The sequence below is a fragment of the Phyllobates terribilis genome, unplaced genomic scaffold (assembly GCF_046119375.1).
Source record: "Phyllobates terribilis strain yellow unplaced genomic scaffold, ASM4611937v1 Scaffold_9__5_contigs__length_417890890, whole genome shotgun sequence".
Taxonomy (NCBI): Eukaryota; Metazoa; Chordata; class Amphibia; order Anura; family Dendrobatidae; genus Phyllobates; species Phyllobates terribilis.
The window spans coordinates 186407617-186434950 of NW_027362769.1; the positions used below are offsets into that span (position 1 = coordinate 186407617).

Below are 27334 nucleotides of genomic sequence, written 5' to 3' on the forward strand. Positions count from 1 at the left end.
GTATAAGATTAGAAGACTAGTCAATAACATGAGCTGTAATTTCAGGCATGACCATGGGCAGGAGAGGCGCTATTTTTTTACATCTTCTCAATAACTTCACTAAATGAAACAGACTTTAATGCACAGGACAAGATGTTTCCTGGAGGCTGATACATATGGGAATGTAGGGACATCTCCAGGGCTGAAGCCTCTGTCTTACACAATGTAATTTTAGTAACTTCACAAATATTTTGCATTTCTAATCATAAGTGACATCATCTATTACTTTCCAGTCATATCCGGAGCTGCATTCATAATTCTGCTGGATTCCTCTTGGTATTGACATAGTATCAGACACAAACCCTACAGCTTGGCTGCAAGTACCCACAATGCAATGCACATTAACACTGTTCGCACTGGTGTGTAAGATCACAGTTCACACATTGCAGCATGAAGCAGTGTGTAGTGCCGGGGTCTCGCGTGCATTATTGTCTGGATATCCCTACCTCTGCTGAACACCACCATATACCGGAGCGTTGACTGGACCTTTCTAACCCACACAACGCAGTGAAGCAGAGATTAGTCTGTGCAGATGTGGAGTCCTGTAGTCTGAGAGCTAACAGGAAAGCAGCAGAATTGGAAATGCAGCTCTGGAGGAAATGGGAGCATTAAAGATGGTGGAATGCAGGTGAGGTTTATTGGTTGTCTCGGTCTGATTGACAGGTACCGTTCTCTCTGTCCTGCCTCCTCTTCTGCGCGTGGTGACGAGCAGCCGCTGCAATTTTCAGCTCCAACTGTTTCCTTTTCACAGCATCGGTGGGCATGGGGTCGCTGAAATGTGGGCGCAGACGACACCCGCGTTGGGCCTTTCCAGACTCTGCAGCTTCATGAGTCATGTCTGAGCTGGACCTCCGACACCCAGGACCGCAGATCTGGAAGAGAAAGCAGGTAACAACGATTACCCCCTGCCGGTGACTCACGCGGACCCTCACCCGTTCTCCGGCTGCTTCCATGTGTTGTCAGTGAGTGTCCGGCGCTGCGGTCAGTGGGCGACTCAGTGTTACTGCTGGAGATTTGTGTGGGGGGGGGGGTACGACTTATGTGTGGGGGTGCACGATGTGTGCAAGTCATATTCCTCACAAATGTGCATGTAGCGCTGGCGTCCCTGCCCTCTGCTAGGCAGGGACGCTGCTCCCCTCACCGCTCTGCTCCGTGCCCGGCGTCCTCTCCCCGCTCTGCTGTCAGCGCGCGCTCCTGCCCGGCGTCCTCTCCCCGCTCTGCTGTCAGCGCGCGCTCCGTCCCGGCGTCCTCCTCCTGCTCTGCTCTCGGCGCGCGCTCCTTCCCGGCCCCTGTGCTTAGGGCGCGCGCGCGCGCGCTCCCCTCCTCTTAAAGGGGCCGCGCGCGTCGCCCTAAAGAGTCCCCGGCCAATGGCCGGAGGACTTCATCATATAAAAGGCACCTCCTCCAAAATGGAGGTGCCCGAGCAATGTTGTTTGCACCTGTGTCTCACCTGTGCTTCAGCCCTCAGGTCCCGTTGCCAGTTACCTGCCAGTTACCTGCCAGTTACCTGCCAGTTACCTGCCTGATTCCTGCCTGAATACTTGTTACCTGTCTGCCAGTCTGAGGTCCGACGGTCTGCCTTACTACTCCTGTCAGTCTGTCTAAGGACCAGCCTGCCCGCTCACCTGGGAGCGCATATCAGCTACCTGCCTGCTTGCCTGAGGTCCGACGGTCTGCCTTACTACTCCGGTCAGTCTGTCTATGGACCAGCTTGCCCGCTCACCTGGGAGCGCTTCTCCGTTACCTGCCTGCTTGCCAGCCCGGAGGCTCCGTTGTCACGTGCTGTGACCACCAGCTATCTCAGAGACTCTTGCCCGCTCACCTGGGAGCGCATCTCCGTTACCTGCCTGCTTGCCAGCCCGGAGGCTCCGTTGTCACGTGCTGTGACCACCTGCTATTCCAGAGACTCTCGCTTGCTCACCTGGGAGCACCCATCTACCATCTGCCTGCTAGCCTACCCGGAGGCCCTGCCATCACAGGTCGTACCTACCCCTTACCCAGAGACTGCCCTGATCACTTGCCGTATCTCCCTGTCCGTTCACCCAGAGACTGCCCTGATCTCTTGCCGTATCTCCCTGTCCGTTCATCCAGAGACTGCCACCCGCTCCCTTACAAGGGCCGCCCCCTTGTATAGTAGCTCAGAGGTTCCGCCTCCCGGACCCGTTACAGTTTGCTCGGGCCATGGAACCCGGTGGCACCCAAGCTCCCTCGCTCTCGGACCTCTGTCTTGAACTGTCCCGTCAGAGGTCCCAACAGGAGACCATCCTGGGTCACCTGCGGAATGTTAATACTCGCCTGAACACTCTGTCTGATCCACCAACAACCTCCGCCAGTACCATGGTATCCTTTTCCGGACCCCGGCTCTCTGCACCTCCTCGCTTCGGAGGCGACTCCGTCCTGGCTCGGGGCTTCATAAATCAGTGCACCCTGCATTTTGAACTATTATCCCACCAGTTTAACTCCGACCGAGCCAAAATTGCCTTTATCATGTCCCATCTCACCGGGGAGGCCCTGGCCTGGCTAAATCCTCTATGGGAGAGAGGAGATCCCCTGGTGTCCGACTTGCCTGCCTTTCTCATGGCTTTCCGGAAAGCCTTCGACGAACCCGGACGGAGGACCTCATCCGCATCTTCTCTGCTTCGCCTCCGTCAGGGAAGCCTCACTGTGGGCCAATATGCCATACGGTTCCGTACCCTTGCCTCGGAGCTGGCCTGGGATAACGAAGCCCTGGTATCCGTCTTCTGGGAGGGTCTGTCCGGCCGTATTAAAGATGAACTTGCTGGTCGGGACATTCCTACCACTCTCGATGATCTAATAACCCTTGCCACCCGGATTGACCTACGGTTCCAGGAGCGTGCCAAAGAGGTCACCCGTGAGAGAAGGATTCCACGTCTAGCTCCTACTTTCCAGGAACCCGTCATTCCTTCCGTTTCTCCACAGGTACACTCTCCTGAGCCTATGCAGGTCGACCAGACCAAGATGGTCAAATCCCGTCAGGATTTCCGCCGTGCCGAGGGGAGCTGCTTCTACTGTGGCAGTAAGGAGCATCTGATCCGTGCCTGCCCGGAGAGGTCGGGAGAACGCCTGTGTCTAGGTTCACTCAGAGGGGTCGATCTAGACAAAAATAAATCCTCTCCATCCCTGCTGTTGTCAGTCTCAATCATCTGCGGGGAGAATCGTTATTCCGAACTAGCCCAACTTGACTCTGGAGCAGCCGGAAATCTTATTTCACAGTCCCTGGTGGAGAAATTCCGCATCCCCACCAAACCTCTGGCTGTACCCTTGTCTGTTGTTGCCGTGGATGGGGGCCTCTTACCTCGCCCCATCCAATTCATCACCGAATCCATTACTCTGCAGGTGGGAATGCTGCATTCAGAGAGTATCTCCTTTCACGTTCTGCCTGGTCTCCCTCACGCCCTCTTGCTAGGTCTGCCTTGGCTCCAGAGACATGCACCCGTGCTTGACTGGCAAACCGGAGAAGTCCTTCACTGGGGACAGGCCTGTCATAAAACCTGCCTGGTTCCCGTCCATTCCGTCCGTCCCTCTCCTATCCCAGCTAATCTACCTGGACTTCCGATTCCTTATTGGTCTGGTGCTGATGTCTTTGTTAAGGAGGAGGCAGAGACATCACCACCTCATAGACCATGTGACTGCTCCATCGATCCCGCCAGAGTAATGCAGGTGGCTCCCGTGAGTCTAAATTGTCTCCCTCCTGGTAAGACGTTCGTATCGGTACCTGATCGGGAGAGAATCCTACACTGGGGTCATTCGTCTAAACTAGCTAACCACGCCGGTCGGAAAAAGACCCTCCAGCTTATTACCCGACACTACTGGTGGCCTAACCTGCACAAGGATGTTATGGACTTTGTTTCTGCCTGTGTGTCCTGCGCCCGCAACAAAGTTCCGAGACACCTGTCGGCCGGCCGCCTTCTTCCTCTGCCAGTACCTGCTGCCCCCTGGCAGCATTTAGCGATGGACCCTCCTCAATTCCGTCCTGGGGATAAAGTCTGGCTCTCGTCCAAATATGTCCGACTCAAGATCCCTTCCTATAAGTTAGGGTCTCGGTTCATCGGCCCACTGGTGGTCATCGGTCAGATCAACCCGGTAGCCTATAAATTGAAACTCCCGGCCAACTTACGGATCCCTAACTCCTTCCATGTATCTCTCCTCAAACCTGTGGTACTTAACTCTTTTTCCAAGTCTACAGGTACGCCTCCTGCTCTGGTTTCTGCTGAGGACAAGTTTGAGGTAGAGAACATTCTTGCCAGCAAAAGGGTAAGAGGAATGACCTTTTTTCTGGTAGATTGGAGGGGGTTTGGTCCTGAGGAGAGAACGTGGGAGCCCCGGGAGAACATCCATGCCCCTCTCATCCTAGCTAAATTTCTGTCTGGCCTAAAAAAGGGGGGGCCTAAAGGGGGGGGTACTGTAGCGCTGGCGTCCCTGCCCTCTGCTAGGCAGGGACGCTGCTCCCCTCACCGCTCTGCTCCGTGCCCGGCGTCCTCTCCCCGCTCTGCTGTCAGCGCGCGCTCCTGCCCGGCGTCCTCTCCCCGCTCTGCTGTCAGCGCGCGCTCCGTCCCGGCGTCCTCCTCCTGCTCTGCTCTCGGCGCGCGCTCCTTCCCGGCCCCTGTGCTTAGGGCGCGCGCGCGCGCGCTCCCCTCCTCTTAAAGGGGCCGCGCGCGTCGCCCTAAAGAGTCCCCGGCCAATGGCCGGAGGACTTCATCATATAAAAGGCACCTCCTCCAAAATGGAGGTGCCCGAGCAATGTTGTTTGCACCTGTGTCTCACCTGTGCTTCAGCCCTCAGGTCCCGTTGCCAGTTACCTGCCAGTTACCTGCCAGTTACCTGCCAGTTACCTGCCAGTTACCTGCCTGATTCCTGCCTGAATACTTGTTACCTGTCTGCCAGTCTGAGGTCCGACGGTCTGCCTTACTACTCCTGTCAGTCTGTCTAAGGACCAGCCTGCCCGCTCACCTGGGAGCGCATATCAGCTACCTGCCTGCTTGCCTGAGGTCCGACGGTCTGCCTTACTACTCCGGTCAGTCTGTCTATGGACCAGCTTGCCCGCTCACCTGGGAGCGCTTCTCCGTTACCTGCCTGCTTGCCAGCCCGGAGGCTCCGTTGTCACGTGCTGTGACCACCAGCTATCTCAGAGACTCTTGCCCGCTCACCTGGGAGCGCATCTCCGTTACCTGCCTGCTTGCCAGCCCGGAGGCTCCGTTGTCACGTGCTGTGACCACCTGCTATTCCAGAGACTCTCGCTTGCTCACCTGGGAGCACCCATCTACCATCTGCCTGCTAGCCTACCCGGAGGCCCTGCCATCACAGGTCGTACCTACCCCTTACCCAGAGACTGCCCTGATCACTTGCCGTATCTCCCTGTCCGTTCACCCAGAGACTGCCCTGATCTCTTGCCGTATCTCCCTGTCCGTTCATCCAGAGACTGCCACCCGCTCCCTTACAAGGGCCGCCCCCTTGTATAGTAGCTCAGAGGTTCCGCCTCCCGGACCCGTTACAGTGCAGAATGTTGTCGCTCAGGTCCCAGTCTGTGGTCAGCAAATGGCGAATGCAGATACTGCGCCTAACGCCTCCTACACACGTCCTGGAGATTCCGGTACTGGAAATACCAGTACTGGTGAGGTCAGTGGTCAGTGTCCGTGTGCTGTCCGTGTGCTATCTTTCTCCGTGTGTCCATGTGCTCTCAGTGTGACACCTATGGAATGAAGTGCAGCCTAGAAATTAAAGAGTGTTATTTTAAAGAAGTTGAAAGATAGAGATAGATAGTGATGAGGAACATGATAGATATATAGGAATATGTCGGTGTGCTATATAATCAGTGCTTTGTGTGCTTATTTTTATTGACTTGTATATATTATTAAAATAAATAAATAAAAAAACGAGTGGGATCCCCCTTAGTTTTCCTAACCAGCTGAGGGAAAGAAGACAGCTGGGGGCTAATGTTAATATTCTGGGGAAGGGGCCAATAGCCATAAAGGTTCCCAGGCTATTAATAACAGCTCACAGCTGTTTGCTTAGACTTTACTGGTTAGTAATGGGGGGACCGACAAAAAAAAATTTTTTTTATTAATTATTATAAACCAGCAAAGGCCAAACAGACAGCTGTGGGCTGACATTAATAGGGTGGGAAGGGACAATGGATATTGGTCCCCTTCCAGACTAAGAACATCAGCCCTCAACCGCCCCAGAAACGGCGCATACATAAGGTGCACCAAATCTGGCACTTAGCTTCCGCTCTTCCCACTTGCCCTGGTGCGATGGCAAGTGGGATAATATTTTTGGGGTTGACATCAGCTGTTTTATGTGCGCTGACATCATCACTGATGTCACCGCTCACCAAACCATGCAAATCGTCGTGGGACCTCAGCATTAATGGATTATCGGTGGACAGGTGAGGATGACTTTGATTTTTTATTTTATGGTTAATAAATGGGTAAAAGAGGGTAATTGTGGGGGAGTGTTTTATTTTTCAATTAAAGGACTTTTCTCTGTGTCTTTATTCATTTTGACTATGCGGTTATTAATGATAGACACCTGTCTATTACTAACCCCTAGGCTTGATGTCAGTGGACATAAAACAGCTGGCATCAATCCCAAAAAAGTTACCCCACTTGCCACCGCACCAGGGCAAGGTGGAGGAGCCGAGGCTATGCGCCATCTTATGGATGCGCCATTTCTGGGGTGGTTGAGGGCTGATGTTCTTAGTCGGGTCGCGCTGATCACAGGGAGACCAGGCGACAATGACGAGTTTAATTCAGCCCCCGGCGCCTGTGAACAGCAATGGCTGTACTGTTTTTTCCCAGACGTCGGTACGTGTCACACTGATGATGTATGGATGTCATCCGTGTGTCATCCGTGTGCAGCACGACATGTCTGCGGGTTATTCACACAGACACACGATCCGTGTGAAAAACCTGACGTGCGCACCACCATTGAATACAATGGGTGCGTGTGTGTTCGTATTTGCGGTCCTTAAAAAACAGACGTGTGAAGTGGGCCTGACAGAGAGCTCTGATCTCCCAACCATTCCCAGGCAGCACTAACCTAACGGCACAAAGCATCCGGGCCGGCGGCGTATAAACGCTCAGGAGGTACAGACCCCACATTGCCCACCATGTAAGGGAGGCCGCGGCATCGCTCCACCATAAGGAAGGAGATTATATCCTGCAAGGTCCCCCCCGATACTGCCCCCGAGCACAGCCACCCCCATACTTACACTGGGCTTGGGGTCACAGGTCCGCTCTTTGCTTGCTGTGCTTTTACTAATTTTTGTTGCCATGGATACAGCAGATGATTGACAACTCTGTCGCTCTGATGTGGTATCGGGTTTTGGGGTGTCACATGATGCATTTGTTGGGGTGTCAGGACTTTCAGAGCTGCAGCTGTCAAGAAAACAAAATGATATAATCACTCAGGTGAATGTCAAGAGACAGCTACAATGTATCCTGCTCCACCTGCCACCAGAGATGTGGTCAGAATCCGGCATTACTGCAATTGTCAAGCAACAATCAAAAACAGCCGGAATGGTAGATACAGATTAATCATGGCCACGACGCCCCGGGGTCACCAGAACAATAGTCACACCATCAGCAGCTCTGTCAGAGGATGGCGAGAGTACGCTGCAGAGGTGCTCGGGACGGCTGCAGCGTCACCACCTAGCACAGCGTCACCACCAAGTGCAACGCCAACACCCATCACAGCGCCACCACCTAGTGCAACGCCACCACCCATCACAGCGCCACCACCTAGTGCAACGCCACCACCCATCACAGCGTCACTACCCATCACAGCGTCACCACCTAGTGCAACGCCACCACCCATCACAGCGCCACCACCTAGTGCAACGCCACCACCCATCACAGCGCCACCACCTAGTGCAACGCCACCACCCATCACAGCGTCACTACCCATCACAGCGTCACCACCTAGTGCAACGCCCCCACCCATCACAGCGCCACCACCTAGTGCAACGCCACCACCCATCACAGCGCCACCACCTAGTGCAACGCCACCACCCATCACAGCGTCACCACCCATCACAGCGCCACCACCTAGTGCAACGCCACCACCCATCACAGCGTCACCACCCATCACAGCACCACCACCTAGTGCAACGCCACCACCCATCACAGCACCACCACCCATCACAGCGCCACCACCCATCACAGCGCCACCACCTAGTGCAGAGCCACCACCTAGTGCAGAGCCACCACCTAGCACAGCATCACCACCCATAACAGCGCCACCACCCATCACAGCGCCACCACCTAGTGCAGAGCCACCAACTAGTGCAACGCCACCACTCATCACAGCGTCACCACCCATCACAGCGCCACCACCCATCACAGCGCCACCACCTAGTGCAGAGTGACCACCTAGTGCAGAGCCACCACCTAGCACAGCGTCACCACCCATCACAGCGCCACCACCTAGTGCAACGCCACCACCAAGTGCAGAGCCACCCCCTAGTGCAGAGCCACCACCTAGTGCAGTGCCACCACCCATCACAGCGCCACCACCTAGTCCGCCACCACCCATCACAGCGTCACCACCCATCACAGTGCCACCACCCATCACAGTGCCACCACCTAGTGCAGAGCCACCACCTAGTGCAGAGCCACCACCTAGCACAGCGTCACCACCCATCACAGCGTCACCACCCATCATAGCGCCACCACCTAGTGCAGAGCCACCACCTAGTGCAGCGCCACCACCCATCACAGCGCCACCACCTAGTGCAGAGCCACCACCTAGTGCAGAGCCACCACCAAGCACAGCGCCACCACTCATCACAGCGTCACCACCCATCACAGCGCCACCACCCATCACAGCGCCACCACCTAGTGCAGCGCTACAAACTGGTGCAGCGCCACCACCTAGCACCAACTAGCGCCATTAGGCTTCGTGCAGACGGAGTTTATTGAGTTGATCAAAACAATTACATTTCAAGTGGAAAGCGCTAAACAAAATGACTGTTTTTTTTAAGTGTTGTTTTTTTATGTGTCAGATTTGGAGCAGATTTCAGGAGGACTCGGCCTCCGAGAAGTGACATGAACGCTCATTTTTTCACCAGGCGTTTCCCAAAATCTGAAGGAGGGGAAAAAAAAGAGGCTGAAAAACAGCAAAGAAGATAAATATTGGATTAAATAGGAAGAGTCTTTCAAGCATTTTAGGCGACTTTTGTGTAGTTTTGGGAGAGGATCTGCTCCAGAAGACTATTCACATAAGTCCGTGTGCACACAGCCCTACAAGCTGCGTGGTTGAGGAGGGAAAGGTGGCGCAAAACGGCTGCCATGCTGCAGATCAGGGGGATAAAGCTCCGACAGATAGGGGACACATTACAGCCTTTTCCTGACATTAAAGGGGATGCGTCACCAGATCGGTCCAGTTGCTGCTCCTGTTTTATTCCCTCCGCTCCCCTGAGTTTTCAGTTTTTATTTTTTAATCCTGCGGCTCCAGACCCGGGACTTTTTCTGCACAGCTAATTTTTATAAACGAGGGCGGGGCTCACAGGGCAATTATGCAGAGCAGCCCAAAGACACACCCCCAGAATCCTGTGAGCCACGCCCCCTTGGAAAACACCTGAAAAGTTAGTGCTAACTTGAAAAAGGCCCAGATCTCTGCGACCGTATAACAGGATAAAAAAAGCAAAATACTGAGGGGAGAAGCGGGAATCAAATAGACACTTGATTTGGTGACAGGTCCCTTTTAAGTAATGAAGCAAAATATTGAGGAATCCTGGAAGAAAACCGTCTGCAAGAGAAGACGACCTCCCCGATCAGAGGCTTGTGTCAATGAGATTCCAGGGCGACCATGACACCAGAGATCCCGAGCCCCCGCCCTCTCATATAGCATTACTACGTGTAAAGGGCGAACTGCTGTAATTATTGTATCTGTACAGTTTGCTCAGTGGCGCCATCACCAGAGCACGTCACACATAGCACTCAGACACCACATTACCTTTTCTTGATCAAATCCAGGGCCGATCCGATGAGGCCGTCCTTCATCTTCTGCAGCTTGGCGCCATAACCCGACAGATCAGTTGCTTCTAAAAGCAAAGATGGACAGCAAGAAGAATGGGCTTCAGAAGGGAGACCCTGCTCAGCCATCCCGCGGGGTCCGCTAGCCATATTTGCACCAGACACATGGGGCTCACACACCACAAGCTCCTCTTTCGTGCTATGCATGTTTAACGCCTGTAATGGAAACCTTGAAACAGGACAGGAACAAATGGGAGCTGTGACTGCGGGCCGACATGACGGGGGAGCTCTGCGGTCTAACAACCTATCCTGTGCCCTGGACGGATCTCCAGTGATAGCGCCACTGTCAGGCCGGGGAGGATCCTGCAAAGCACCGGCCCCATGCAATGCAGCAGCGGCGTCTTGTACATGGCCCGTGTGCGGAGAATCAGTGCCGGCTGCCGGGTCGGAGCTGGTGTCCGGCTCAAGCTTTGAGCTTGCGCTAATGGCGGATTCTGCGGATTGTACGTGGACGTCACTTTTCTTTTCCTTACTGCGCATCCTCTTGAATTCTTCGAATGTTGGGATGTAGAAGCGGCCTTTATTACTCGGCCTCCCAGTGGTGTCAGCCTCCACCGTTCCGCCTGGCCATGGCCTCTGCTCCTTGAAGGACTCTGCCGTCTTAGACTTCACTAGACTTTGGCTTTCATTCTCTTCTTGATACAGGGTCAGGTTTGGGGAGCTGTTTTGCCTGCGGAGCTGCAATCGCCTTCTCGCCTCCTGCTTTATGTGCTCCGGGTGGGCTCTGGGGTGTAAGAGACTTGTGCATTGTCGGGTTGCCGGTATTGTGCTCCTTGGAAGTGCCGGATGACTGGCAGATATTGCACTACATGGCGCCTTGTGTTTGCAGTACTGGCAGAGTTTATCCGCTGCTTCCTTTGCCATGCAGCCAACTAGACAAGCCTGGGGGCGGACGGGCCTGGTGGGCTCTATGATTTTGGAGCTGTGAGTTCTTAGCTTCTCTTTCAGTTCCCTTTTGGCATCACCATAGGAGACCTTGTCATCCGCTGAAAGAAAAAGCCACTGATGAACTTTGGCAAAAGGAGGCGCAGGAAAGTCCTGTTGGCCATTTACTCTGTCTGACAGGCCGTGGAAAAGCGGATTTCCTGCAGATCCTTCTGAAAGGTGTCTGGTGCTTCTACAGTGCAGAAGAAACTCACTATCCATGCTCCTATAATGTGCAAACACACTCGACTCTGCCCAGTGCAGGTTATCCAAGCTTCGATACAGCCTAGGTTCAACAGTTGTGCCCAATGGTGCATTACCCGCATGGCATGCATGCAGAGGCTGCAACTGCCCTCCAGTAAGATGGCAATCTACATTCTTTAATGGATGCATGCTGCCCAGCGAGGACGTCTCTAAGCCATGGTTGGTGCACAGCAGATAGTTCTGGGGACTTGGAATGACTCTGCAATGTTCATGCGTTTCATCAGCGCGGGTGTATGTCATAGCAGATGGACATGGGAGCTTCGCACATGGATGTCGAAGGAGATAGAGGGGTCCCTGTAAGCAGCCGGGATGATGTTGAGCGTCCATAGTATGGAAAGCAGCTGCTCAGACTGCTGAGAGTACTCACATTCTGCCAGAATTATTGAGCTCTTTATGTGGAGACCATGATGGCGATATTGCTGAATGGATCCAATCAGATGACGTATCCTGAACAATAAAAAAAGAGCAAAAGTAAATGTTTATGCTGCTTTTAAATACAATACTAATTAATGATTACTATAATACTGCACCAATGTAGAAGAATATAACAGCTATAATACTGCCCCTATGTACAAGAATATAACTACTATAATACTGCCCCCTATGTACAAGAATATAACTACTATAATACTGCCCCCTATGTACAAGAATATAACTGCTATAATACTGTCCCCTATGTACAAGAATATAACTACTATAATACTGCTCCTATGTACAAGAATATAACTACTATAATACTGCCCCCTATGTACAAGAATATAACTACTATAATACTGCCCCCTATATACAAGAATATAACTACTATAATACTGCCCCCTATGTACAAGAATATAACTACTATAATACTGCCCCCTATGTACAAGAATATAACTGCTATAATACTGTCCCCTATGTACAAGAATATAACTACTATAATACTGCTCCTATGTACAAGAATATAACTACTATAATACTGCCCCCTATGTACAAGAATATAACTACTATAATACTGTCCCCTATGTACTAGAATATAACTACTATAATACTGCTCCTATGTACAAGAATATAACTACTATAATACTGCTCCTATGTACAAGAATATAACTACTATAATACTGCCTCCTATGTGCAAGAATATAACTACTATAATACTGCCTGTATGTACAAGAATATAACTACTATAATACTGCCCTTATGTACAAGAATATAACTACTATAATACACCCCCTATGTACAAGAATATAACTACTATAACACTGCCTCCTAGGTGCAAGAATATAATTACTATAATACTGCCTGTATGTACAAGAATATAACTACTATAATACTGCCCTTATGTACAAGAATATAACTACTATAATACACCCCCTATGTACAAGAATATAACTACTATAATACTGCCTGTATTTACAAGAATATAACTACTATAATACTGCCCCTATGTACAAGAATATAACTACTATAATACTGCCCCCTATGTACAAGAATATAACTACTATAATACTGCCCCCTATGTACAAGAATATAACGACTATAATACTGCCCCTATGTACAAGAATATAACTGCTATAATACAGCCCCTATGTACAAGAATATAACTACTATAATACTGCCCCCTATGTACAAGAATATAGCTACTATAATACTGCTCCTATGTGCAAGAATATAACTACTATAATACTGCTCCTATGTACAAGAATATAACTACTATAATACTGCCCCTATGTACATGAATATAACTACTATAATACTGCCTGTATGTACAAGAATATAACTACTATAATACTGCTCCTACGTACAAGAATATAACTACTATAATACTGCCCCCTATGTACAAGACTATAACTACTATAATACTGCTCCTACGTACAAGAATATAACTACTATAATACTGCTCCCTATGTACAAGAATATAACTACTATAATACTGCCCCTATATACAAGAATATAACTATAATACTGCTCCCTATGTACAAGAATATAACTACTATAATACTGCCCCTGTATACAAGAATATAACTACTATAATACTGCTCCAATGTACAAGAATATAACTACTATAATACTGCCCCTATGTAAAAGAATATAACTACTATAATACTGCTCCCTATATACAAGAATATAACTACTATAATACTGCCCTTATGTACAAGAATATAACTACTATAATACTGCCCCTATGTACAAGAATATAACTACTTTAATACCGCTCCTATGTACAAGAATATACCTACTATAATACTGCCCCTATGTGCAAGAATATAACTATTATAATACTGCCCCTATGTGCAAGAATATAACTACTATAATACTGCTCCTATGTACAAGAATATAACTACTATAATACTGCTCCTATGTACAAGAATATAACTACTATAATACTGCTCCTATGTACAAGAATATAACTACTATAATACTGCCCCTATGTACAAGAATATAACTACTATAATATGGCCCCCTATGTACAAGAATATAACTACTACAATACTGCCCCTATGTACAAGAATATAACTACTATAATACTGCTCCTATGTACAAGAATATAACTACTATAATACTGCCCCTATGTACAAGAATATAACAACTATAATACTGCCCCTATGTACAAGAATATAACTACTATAATACTGCCCCTATGTATAAGAATATAACTATTATAATACTGCTCCCTATGTACAAGAATATAACTACTATAATACTGCCCCCTATGTACAAGAATATAACTACTATAATACTGCTCCGATGTACAAGAATATAACTACTATAATACTGCCCCTATGTATAAGAATATAACTACTATAACACTGCCTCCTATGTGCAAGAATATAACTACTATAATACTGCTCCTATGTACAAGAATATAACTACTATAATACTGCCCCTATGTACAAGAATATAACTACTATAATACTGCCCCTATGTACAAGAATATAACTACTATAATACTGCCCCCTATGTATAAGAATATAACTACTATAATACTGTCTCCTATGTACAAGAATATAACTACTATAATACTGCCCCCTATGTACAAGAATATAACTACTATAATACTGCCCCATATGTACAAGAATATAACTACTATAATACTGCCTGTATGTACAAGAATATAACTACTATAATACTGCCCCCTATGTACAAGAATATAAATACTAAATACTGCTCCTATGTACAAGAATATAACTACTATAATACTGCCCCCTATGTACAAGAATATAACTACTATAATACTGCCTATATGTACAAGAATATAACTACTATAAAACTGCTCCTATGTGCAAGAATATAACTACTATAATACTGCCTGTATGTACAAGAATATAACTACTATAATACTGCCTCCTATGTGCAAGAATATAACTACTATAATAATACCCCTATGTGCAAGAATATAACTACTATAATACTGCCCCTATGTACAAGAATATAACTACTATAATACTGCCCCTATGTACAAGAATATAACTACTATAATACTGCCCCTGTGTACAAGAATATAACTACTATAATACTGCCCCTATGTACAAAAATATAACTACTATAATACTGCCCCTATGTATAAGAATATAACTACTATAATACTGCTCCTATGTACAAGAATATAACTACTATAATACTGCCCCTATGTACAAGAATATAACTACTATAACACTGCTCCTATGTACAAGAATATAACTACTATAATACTGCCCCCTATGTACAAGAATATAACTACTATAATACTGCCCAAATGTACAAGAATATAACTACTGTAATACTGCCCCTATGTACAAGAATATAACTACTATAACACTGCTCCTATGTACAAGAATATAACTACTATAATACTGCTCCTATGTACAAGAATATAACTACTATAATACTGCTCCTATGTACAAGAATATAGCTACTATAATACTGCCCCTATGTACAAGAATATAACTACTATAATACTGCCCCCTATGTACAGGAATATAGCTACTATAATACTGCCCCTATGTACAAGAATATAACTACTATAATACTGCCTCCTATGTGCAAGAATATAACTACTATAATACTGCCTATATGTACAAGAATATAACTACTATAATACTGCTCCTATGTACAAGAATATAACGACTATAATACTGCCCCCTATGTACAAGAATATAACTACTATAATACTGCCCCCTATGTACAAGAATATAACTACTATAATACTGCCCCCCATGTACAAGAATATAACTATTATAATACTGCCTCCTATGTGCAAGAATATAACTACTATAATACTGCCTGTATGTACAAGAACAATGTGGGAAGGGAAGCAAAAGGCCAGAAAAAGCCATACAGCTGACAAATACTATTGAGATCTCTGCTACTGGAAGTGGAAAGGAAGAACAAAGACAAAACAATTTAAATAATAAAAATATGGGAGGAAGAGAAACCAATCACAAACTAAAATGTTTTTATACAAATGCACAAAGCATGGGCAACAAACAAGGAGAATTGGAACTACTAATGCAGGAAAAGGAATATGATGTCATTGGAATCACTGAAACTTGGTGGGACGATACACATGATTGGAATAAAAGGCTAAAAGGATACAACTTATTTGCAAGAAACAGACTTGATAAACGAGGAGGAGGTGTTGCATTGTATGTTAGAAAAGCGTATATCTGCACAGAGATTGAAGCTTCAGAGACTGGGAGTTCTGTGGAAACTGTTTGGGTAAGAATACAAGGAGAGAACAACGGAAAGGACACCATTGTAGGCATTTACTACAGGCCACCTGGGCAAGCTGAAGATATGGATGAACTCTTTATGTATCAAATGACCAAGTTCTCCAAAAAATATGACGTAGTGGTCATGGGAGATTTCAACTATCCAGACATTTGTTGGGAATCTCTCTCAAGTAAAACTAACAGGTCAAGCAAATTCTTATCCTCTCTTGCTGACAACTTTATCTTCCAAAAGGTAGGGGAGAAAACAAGGGGATCTGCTACTTTGGATCTAATTCTTATAAACAGGGAGGAAATGGTTGAGGAGGTAAAGGTGGCTGGGACCCTAGGAGGCAGCGATCATGCTATTATAGAATCTTGGATAACTAGAGGAGGAAGACATGTGAAGACTCAGACTTCAAGGTTAGATTTTAGAAAGGCAGATTTTAAGAGACTCAGAAAGAGAATAGGAGGGATCCAATGGCTGGATGTCCTTAAGGACAAAAATGTCCAGGAAGGATGGGAAATTTTTAAAAATGAGATTCTCAAAGCACAATCGTTAACAATCCCGAAAAGTAGGAAGAATGGGAAGCATTTAAGGAAACCAGGATGGATGAACACAGAACTTAAACACATGCTAAAAAGAAAGAAAGAAATGTTTATTAAATGGAAAGAGGGAGGCATATCTAAAGAAGATTATAATGCAGTCTGCAGATCCTGCAGGGCACGTATCAGGTTAGCTAAAGCTGACAATGAATTAAGGCTTGCAAGAGATGTCAAAAGCAATAAAAAAGGATTTTGGGGGTATGTCAAAAGTAAAAGAAAAGTCAAAGATGCTATAGGATTTTTACAGGATGAAAATGGAGAAATGGTAAGAGAGGATGTTGAGAAGGCCGAACTTTTTAATTCCTATTTTGCATCTGTTTTCTCTCAGAAAGAAAATGTAACATCAACTGATCTTCACTGTCCTTTTAAAGGAATAGAGGAATCCAAGTTATCTGTAAACAGAAAGATTGTGAGGGAATATTTAGCTAACATAAATGAGTTCAAGTCTCCAGGTCCAGATGAATTACACCCCAGAGTACTGAAGGAGATCGTAGAAGAAATTTTAGAACCACTCTCCATAATCTTTGAAAATTCTTGGAGAACAGGAGAAGTCCCAGAAGACTGGAGAAGAGCAAATGTTGTTCCTATCTTCAAAAAGGGGAAGAAGGTGGACCCAGGGAACTATAGGCCGGAGAGTCTGACTTCTATACCAGGAAAGATCTTTGAACAAATTATTAAACAACATGTATGTAAGTACATGGATAAGAATGAAGTGATTAACCAGAGTTAGCATGGGTTTGTAACTAACAAGTCATGTCAGACTAACTTAATTTCCTTCTATGACAGAATCACTGACTGGGTGGATCAGGGAAATGCTGTAGATATAGTATATCTTGACTTCAGCAAAGCATTTGACAAAGTATCTCACACCATCCTTATTGAAAAAATGACCAAGTATGGAACGGACCAGGCAACTGTTAGGTGGATTCATAACTGGCTTAGTGATCGGACTCAAAGGGTGGTTGTAAATGGCTTCACATCCAGCTGGATGAATGTCTCAAGTGGGGTACCACAGGGCTCCGTCCTGGGACCTGTATTGTTCAACATCTTTATCAATGATTTAGATGAAGGAATTGAGGGTAAACTGATTAAATTTGCTGATGACACAAAGCTAGGAGGGATAGCTAATACTAGAGAAGAGAGAGAGAGAGGATTCAAAAAGACCTAAATAAACTGGAGCAGTGGGCAGCAACCAACAGAATGGTTTTTAACAGGGAAAAATGCAAAGTACTACATCTGGGCAATAAAAATGAAAAAAGCATATACAGAATGGGAGGAATAGAGCTAAGCAACAGTACATGTGAAAAAGACTTAGGTATACTAATAGATCATAGACTGAACATGAGTCAACAGTGTGATGCAGCAGCAAAAAAGGCAAATACAATTCTGGGATGTATTAACAGAAGCATACAGTCTAGATCACGTGAAGTCATTATCGGTCTTTACTCCTCTTTGGTCAGACCTCATCTGGAATACTGTGTACAGTTTTGGGCACCACATTTTAAAAAAGACATCGACAAACTGGAGCAAGTTCAGAGAAGAGTGACCAGAATGGTGACTGGTCTGCAAACCATGTCCTATGAGGAACAGTTACAGGATTTGGGAATGTTTAGCTTGCAAAAAAGAAGACTGAGAGGAGACTTAATAGCTGTCTACAAATATGTCAAGGGCTGTCACATTGTAGAAGGATCATCTTTATTCTCATTTGCACAAGGAAAGACTAGAAGCAATGGGATGAAACTAAATGGGAGGAGACACAGATTAGATATTAGAAAAAACTTTTTGACAGTTAGGGTGATTAATGAGTGGAACAGGCTGCCACGAGAGGTGGTGAGTTCCCCTTCAATGGACGTCTTCAAACAGAGGCTGGACAGACATCTATCTGAGATGATCTAGTGAATCCTGCTTTGAACAGGGGGTTGGACCAGATGACCCAAGAGGTCCCTTCCAACTCTACCATTCTATGATTCTATGATTCTAAGAATATAACTACTATAATACTGCTCCTATGTACAATAATATAACTACTATAATACTGCCCCTATGTATAAGAATATAACTACTATAATACTGCCCCTATGTATAAGAATATAACTGCTATAATACTGCTCCATGTACAAGAATATAACTGCTATAATACTGCCCCTATGTACAAGAATATAACTACTATAATACTGCCCCTATGTACAAGAATAGAACTACTATAATACTGCAACCTATGTACAAGAATATAACTACTATAATATTGCTCCTATGTACAAGAATATAACTACTATAATACTGCTCCTATATACAAGAATATAACTACTATAATACTGCCCCTATGTACAAGAATATAACTACTATAATACTGCCCCCTATGTATAAGAATATAACTACTATAATACTGTCTCCTATGTACAAGAATATAACTACTATAATACTGCCCCCTATGTACAAGAATATAACTACTATAATACTGCCCCATATGTACAAGAATATAACTACTATAATACTGCCTGTATGTACAAGAATATAACTACTATAATACTGCCCCTATGTACAAGAATATAACTACTATAATACTGCCCCCTATGTACAAGAATATAACTACTATAATACTGCTCCTATGTGCAAGAATATAACTACTATAATACTGCCTGTATGTACAAGAATATAACTACTATAATACTGCTCCTATGTACAAGAATATAACTACTATAATACTGTTCCCTATGTACAAGAATATAACTACTATAATACTGCTCCTATGTAGAAGAATATAACTACTATAATACTGCCCCTATGTACAAGAATATAACTACTATAATACTGCCCCCTATGTACAGGAATATAGCTACTATAATACTGCCCCTATGTACAAGAATATAACTACTATAATACTGTCTCCTATGTGCAAGAATATAACTACTATAATACTGCCTATATGTACAAGAATATAACTACTATAATACTGCTCCTATGTACAAGAATATAACAACTATAATACTGCCCTTATGTACAAGAATATAACTACTATAATACACCCCCTATGTATAAGAATATAACTACTATAATACTGCCTCCTATGTGCAAGAATATAACTACTATAATACTGCCTGTATGTACAAGAATATAACTACTATAATACTGCTCCTATGTACAAGAATATATCTACTATAATACTGCCCCTATGTATAAGAATATAACTACTATAATACTGCCCCTATGTATAAGAATATAACTGCTATAATACTGCTCCATGTACAAGAATATAACTGCTATAATACTGCCCATATGTACAAGAATATAACTACTATAATACTGCCCCATGTACAAGAATAGAACTACTATAATACTGCCCCTATGTACAAGAATAGAACTACTATAATACTGCAACCTATGTACAAGAATATAACTACTATAATATTGCTCCCATGTACAAGAATATAACTACTATAATACTGCTCCTATATACAAGAATATAACTACTATAATACTGCCCCTATGTACAAGAATATAACTACTATAATACTGCCCCCTATGTATAAGAATATAACTACTATAATACTGTCTCCTATGTACAAGAATATAACTACTATAATACTGCCCCCTATGTACAAGAATATAACTACTATAATACTGCCCCATATGTACAAGAATATAACTACTATAATACTGCCTGTATGTACAAGAATATAACTACTATAATACTGCCCCTATGTACAAGAATATAACTACTATAATACTGCCCCCTATGTACAAGAATATAACTACTATAATACTGCATATATGTACAAGAATATAACTACTATAATACTGCTCCTATGTGCAAGAATATAACTACTATAATACTGCCTGTATGTACAAGAATATAACTACTATAATACTGCTCCTATGCACAAGAATATAACTACTATAATACTGCTCCCTATGTACAAGAATATAACTACTATAATACTGCCCCTATGTACAAGAATATAACTACTATAATACAGCCCCTAAGTACAAGAATATAACTGCTATAATACTGCTCCAAGTACAAGAATATAACTGCTATAATACTGCCCCTATGTACAAGAATATAACTACTATAATACTGCCCCTATGTGCAAGAATATAACTACTATTGTTAGAACCTTGCTCTTAGGTTTTTTTTCCTTTGCTGGTCACATGACCTTGTTGGCCTATTTAATCCTGCTCCGCCCTTCTGGCTTTGCTGGACTTCATTGTATATCTACTTTCTAGTTAGCCTGTTCTCTGTGTCTTGCTCTGTTAGTTTGCTTGGTCTACTGACCTCTATGTTCTATATATTTTGTTTGTTCGTCTGGCTGCTACTATTTCTGTTAGGAGGTGTCCCATATTCCTCCCAGTCCTTAGTACTTGTAGGGATTCCTTCCCCACATCTATAGGTCTCCGTACAGACTAGCTTAGGACTTTAGCAGGTCTGATCGCAGGATCAGGTCCCCTGTTACATCGTAGGGATTAAGCTGAGTTCTATTGTAGGGACAGATCTCCTCTCTTTCCTTAGCTCTGGTAGCAGAACATAACAACTATAATACTGCCTCCTATGTACAAGAATAGAACTACTATAATACTGCTCCTATATACAAGAATATAACTACTATAATACTGCCTCCTATGGACAAGAATATAACTACTATAATACTGCAACCTATGTACAAGAATATAACTACTATAATATTGCTCCTATGTACAGGAATATAACTACTATAATACTGCCCCTATGTACAAGAATATAACTACTATAATACTGCCCCTATGTACAAGAATAGAACTACTATAATACTGCAACCTATGTACAAGAATATAACTACTATAATATTGCTCCTATGTACAAGAATATGACTACTATAATACTGCTCCTATATACAAGAATATAACTACTATAATACTGCCCCTATGTACAAGAATATAACTACTATAATACTGCCCCCTATGTACAAGAATATAACTACTATAATACCGCTCCTATGTACAAGAATATAACTACTATAATATTGCTCCTATGTACAGGAATATAACTACTATAATACTGCTCCTATGTACAAGAATATGACTACTATAATACTGCCCCTATGTACAAGAATAGAACTACTATAATACTGCAACCTATGTACAAGAATATAACTACTATAATATTGCTCCTATGTACAGGAATATAACTACTATAATACCGCTCCTATGTACAAGAATATAACTACTATAATACTGCTCCCTATGTACAAGAATATAACTACTATAATACTGCCCCCTATGTACAAGAATATAACTACTATAATACTGCCCCTATGTACAAGAATATAACTACTATAATACTGCCCCCTATGTACAAAAATATAACTACTATAATACTGCTCCTATGTACAGGAATATAACTACTATAATACTACCCCTATGTACAAGAATATAACTACTATAATACTGCCCCCTATGTACAAGAATATAACTACTATAATACTGTCCCCTATGTACAAGAATATAACTACTATAATACTGCTCCCTATGTACAAGAATATAACTACTATAATACTGCCCCTATGTACAAGAATATAACTACTATAATACTGCCCCCTATGTACAAAAATATAACTACTATAATACTGCTCCTATGTACAAGAATATAACTACTATAATACTGCTCCCTATGTACAAGAATATAACTACTATAATACTGCCCCCTATGTACAAGAATATAACTACTATAATACTGCCCCTATGTACAGGAATATAACTACTATAATATCGCTCCTATGTACAAGAATATAACTACTATAATACTGCTCCCTATGTGCAAGAATATAACTACTATAATACTGCCCCCTATGTACAAGAATATAACTACTATAATACTGCCCCTTATGTACAAGAATATAACTACTATAATACTGCTCCTATGTACAAGAATATAACTACTATAATACTGCCCCCTATGTACTAGAATATAACTACTATAATACTGCTCCTATGTACAAGAATATAACAACTATAATACTGCTCCAATGTAGAAGAATATAACTACTATAATACTGCTCCAATGTAGAAGAGCATTACTAACAGTATGAAAAAAATCCTGCCCTGATAAAGTCAATGCTTTGTCTTCTGCGGTGCCTATATGTGCGGTTGTTTCGGCCGTTCCTCTATAGTGCCGTCATATGCAGAAATCTCGCAGGTTTTCTCCTCTAGGATTCTCCCACCCATCACAAACAAACCAAGTTCAGGACCGCGGACAGTGATACTATGTATACGGGTAGCACATCCCTATCTGTGACTTAGCCTTATGCAGTATATATCCGGCTCACTGCCTCTGGATATTTATTTTTCGTTTTGATGATTAATATCATTTGAATAAATATTTAAACTATAACAAAAGGAAGAGAAGAGCGAGTCGTCTCCATTCACATTGATGTCAGTGATTAGGAGTTGGGGATGTCTGCAGAGATTTTTTTTCCCCATCTCCTCAGTAATCAGCCTGACGATGATAATTATCTGCCGGCGCTCGTTATGCGCTGAGTTAATGAGCTTTACAGGAATCTTTTTTGCTTCGGGTTATTGTTCTGTAAAATGAAAATTGCAGCCAAAACTTTTAGCAAGACTGAAGCTGAGAGGAAAGCAGCAGCGGCGATGATGATGGGCGTTATAGGAAGCCGCGATCGGCTGATGCTTGCAGAGCATCAGAGTGGGGATCGAGCATCAGAGTGGGGATCGAGCATCAGAGTGGGGATCTGGAGAAAGATCTGCGGGTTTAGGTGACTTCTGTGCTGTATCACAAGGTTGTGATCATCCTGGACGGACGTCTGATTGTCCCTAACGAAGACAAAACGTAAAAGTATTGTAAAGGGCCATAATAAGTATTTTTCTACTGTGTGGGTGTGATCATAGGTGGCGGATAAAAGCATCCAGTGGAGTAATGATGAGAGGCCGAGCTGAGATGATGCCTTTCCAAGGAGCAGCAGATAATGAGCTGTCACTTCCTTATTATCTTTTATATGCAGCCGGCTAGACGGGTCCTCAGCATCGCTGCCATTTACCCCTGCTGCGCAATCATAGTGCCTGTTCTTATTTTCACCATATAATGGCCTGTGTGTGGCCAAAATAGAATTCAAATACTTGCAATTATAGCCACAAACAATACAAGGCATTCCAATTCATAAATTGTAAGCTCCGGGGAGTAGAACTACCGCGCCTCCTCCTATTCATTATACATTGTTCTCCCCGGATTTACTGCACAATAATAAGAGTTGGTCATTAACAGTATTTCTAGTCTTGTGTATATTGTCGAGGATTATCTTTTTTATTTGTTTCACAAACCAAGCTAAATATTTATTACTCACTATAATACGGCCCCTATGTACAAGAATATAACTACTATAATACTGCTCCTATATACAAGAATATACCTACTATAATACTGCTCCTATATACAAGAATATAACTACTATAATACTGCCTCCTATGTACAAGATTATAACTACTATAATACTGCACCTATGTACAAGAATATAACTACTATAATATGGCTCCTATGTACAAGAATATAACTACTATAATACGGCCCCTATGTACAAGAATATAACTACTATAATACTGCCCCTATATACAAGAATAAAACTACTATAATACTGCCCCCTATGTAGAAGAATATAACTACTATAATACTGCTCCTATAGACAAGAATATAGCTACTATAATACTGCCCCTATATAAAAGAATATAACTACTATAATACTGCTCCTATGTACAAGAATATAACTACTATAATACTGCCCCTATGTACAAGAATATAACTACTATAATACTACCCCCTATGTACAAGAATATAACTACTATAATACTGCCTCCTATGTACAACAATATAACTACTATAATACTGCTCCTATGTACAAGAATATAACTACTATAATACTGCCTCCTATGTACAAGAATATAACTACTATAATACTGCCTCCTATGTACAAGAATATAACTACTATAATACTGCTCCTATGTACAAGAATATAACTACTATAATACTGCTCCCTATGTACAAGAATATAACTACTATAATACTGCTCCCTATGTACAAGAATATAACTACTATAATACTGCTCCTTATGTACAAGAATATAACTACTATATTACTGCTCCTATGTACAAGAATATAACTGCTATAATACTGCCCCCTATATACAAGAATATAACTACTATAATACTGCTCCCTATGTACAAGAATATAACTACTATAATACTGCCCCTATGTACAAGAATATAACTACTATAATACTGCTCCCTATATACAAGAATATAACTACTATAATACTGCTCCCTATGTACAAGAATATATCTACTAGAATACTGCTCCTATGTACAAGAATTTAACTACTAGAATACAGCCCCTATGTACAAGAATATAACTACTATAATACTGCCCCTATGTACAAGAATATAACTACTATAATACTGCCCCTATGTAAAAGAATATAACTACTATAATACTGCCCCCTGTGTACAAGAATATAACTACTATAATACGGCTCCTATGTACAAGAATATAACTACTATAATACTGCCCCCTATATACAAGAATATAACTACTATAATACTGCTCCCTATGTACAAGAATATAACTACTATAATACTGCTCCTATGTACAAGAATATAACTACTATAATACTGCCCCCTATATACAAGAATAAAACTACTATAATACTGCTCCTTATGTACAAGAATATAACTACTATAATACTGCCCTCTATGTACAAGAATGTAACTACTATAATACTGCCCCCTATGTACAAGAATATAACTACTATAATACTGCCCCTATGTACAAGAATATAACTACTATAATACTGCCCCTATGTACAAAAATATAACTACTATAATACTGCCCTTATGTACAAGAATATAACTACTATAATACTGCTCCTATGTACAAGAATATAACTACTATAATACTGCCCCTATGTACAAGAATATAGCTGCTATAATACTGCTCCTATGTACAAGAATATAACTACTATAATACTGCCCCCATGTACAAGAATATAACTACTATAATACTGCCCCTATGTACAAGAATATAACTACTATAATACTGCTCCCTATGTACAAGAATATAACTACTATAATACTGCTCCTATGTACAAGAATATAACTACTATAATACTGCTCCTATGTACAAGAATATAACTACTATAATACTGCTCCTATATACAAGAATATAACTACTATAATACTGCTCCTATGTACAAGAATATAACTACTATAATACTGCCCCTATGTACAAGAATATAACTACTATAATACTGCCCCCTATGTACAAGAATATAACTACTATAATACTGCTCCCTATGTACAAGAATATAACTACTATAATACTGCTCCTATGTACAAGAATATAACTACTATAATACTGCCCCTATGTAAAAGAATATAACTACTATAATACTGCCCCTATGTAAAAGAATATAACTACTATAATACTGCCCCCTATGTTCAAGAATATAACTACTATAATACTGCTCCCTATGTATAAGAATATAACTACTATAATACTGCCTCCTATGTACAAGAATATAACTACTATAATACTGCTCCCTATGTTCAAGAATATAACTACTATAATACTGCTCCCTATGTATAAGAATATAACTACTATAATACTGCCTCTATGTACAAGAATATAACTACTATAATACTGCCCCTATGTACAAGAATATAACTACTATAATACTACCCCCTATGTACAAGAATATAACTACTATAATACTGCCCCCTATGTACAAGAATATAACTACTATAATACTGCCTCCTATGTACAAGAATATAACTACTATAATACTGCTCCCTATGTACAAGAATATAACTACTATAATACTGCTCCTATATACAAGAATATAACTACTATAATACTGCTCCTATGTACAAGAATATAACTACTATAATACTGCCTCCTATGTACAAGAATATAACTACTATAATACTGCCTCCTATGTACAAGAATATAACTACTATAATACTGCTCCTATGTACAAGAATATAACTACTATAATACTGCTCCCTATGTACAAGAATATAACTACTATAATACTGCTCCCTATGTACAAGAATATAACTACTATAATACTGCTCTCTATGTACAAGAATATAACTACTATAATACTGCTCCTTATGTACAAGAATATAACTACTATAATACTGCTCCTATGTACAAGAATATAACTGATATAATACTGCCCCCTATATACAAGAATATAACTACTATAATACTGCTCCCTATGTACAAGAATATAACTACTATAATACTGCCCCTATGTACAAGAATATAACTACTATAATACTGCTCCCTATATACAAGAATATAACTACTGTAACGGGTCTGGGAGGCGGAACCTCTGGGCTACTATACAAGGGAGCGGTCCTTGTAAGGGAGCGGGTGGCGACCAGGCAGGCAGTCACAGCAGGTGACCGGGACAGTCTCTGGGTGTACGGGCAGGAGGTCACGGCAAGTGATCAGGGCAGTCTCTGGAAGAACGGGCTGGAGGTCACGTCAAGTGACCGGGGCAGTCTCTGGAAGAACGGGCTGGAGGTCACGGCAAGTGACCGGGGCAGTCTCTAGGTAAAGGGTAGGTACGACCTGTGATGGCTGAACCTCCAGGTAGGCTAGCAAGGCAGATGGAGGATGTGTGCTCCCAGGTGAGCAAGCGAGAGTCTCTGGAATAGCAGGTGGTCACAGCACGTGACGGCGGAGCCTCCAGGTAGGCAAGCAGGCAGGTAGCGGAGAAGCGCTCCCAGGTGAGCGGG

General features: G+C 42.9%; 1 protein-coding gene across 3 annotated transcripts in view; it reads right to left on the minus strand.

Moving 5' to 3' along the window:
• Positions 1-27334, minus strand: part of LOC141161942 (uncharacterized) — a 103509-nt gene that overhangs the window by 6593 nt on the left and 69582 nt on the right. Inside the window, exons 2-5 of one of the 3 annotated variants that reach the window (XM_073647511.1) lie at positions 10568-11729; positions 10015-10102; positions 7271-7436; positions 707-911 (exon numbers count right to left, since the gene is read on the minus strand). In XM_073647511.1, the coding sequence (XP_073503612.1) occupies positions 707-911; positions 7271-7436; positions 10015-10102; positions 10568-11609 (1501 nt within the window). In that variant the 5' untranslated portion in view covers positions 11610-11729. Of the gene's footprint in view, positions 1-706; positions 912-7270; positions 7437-10014; positions 11730-27334 lie in introns of all 3 variants that reach the window. The other 2 variants (XM_073647512.1, XM_073647509.1) reach the window with 2 other exon arrangements.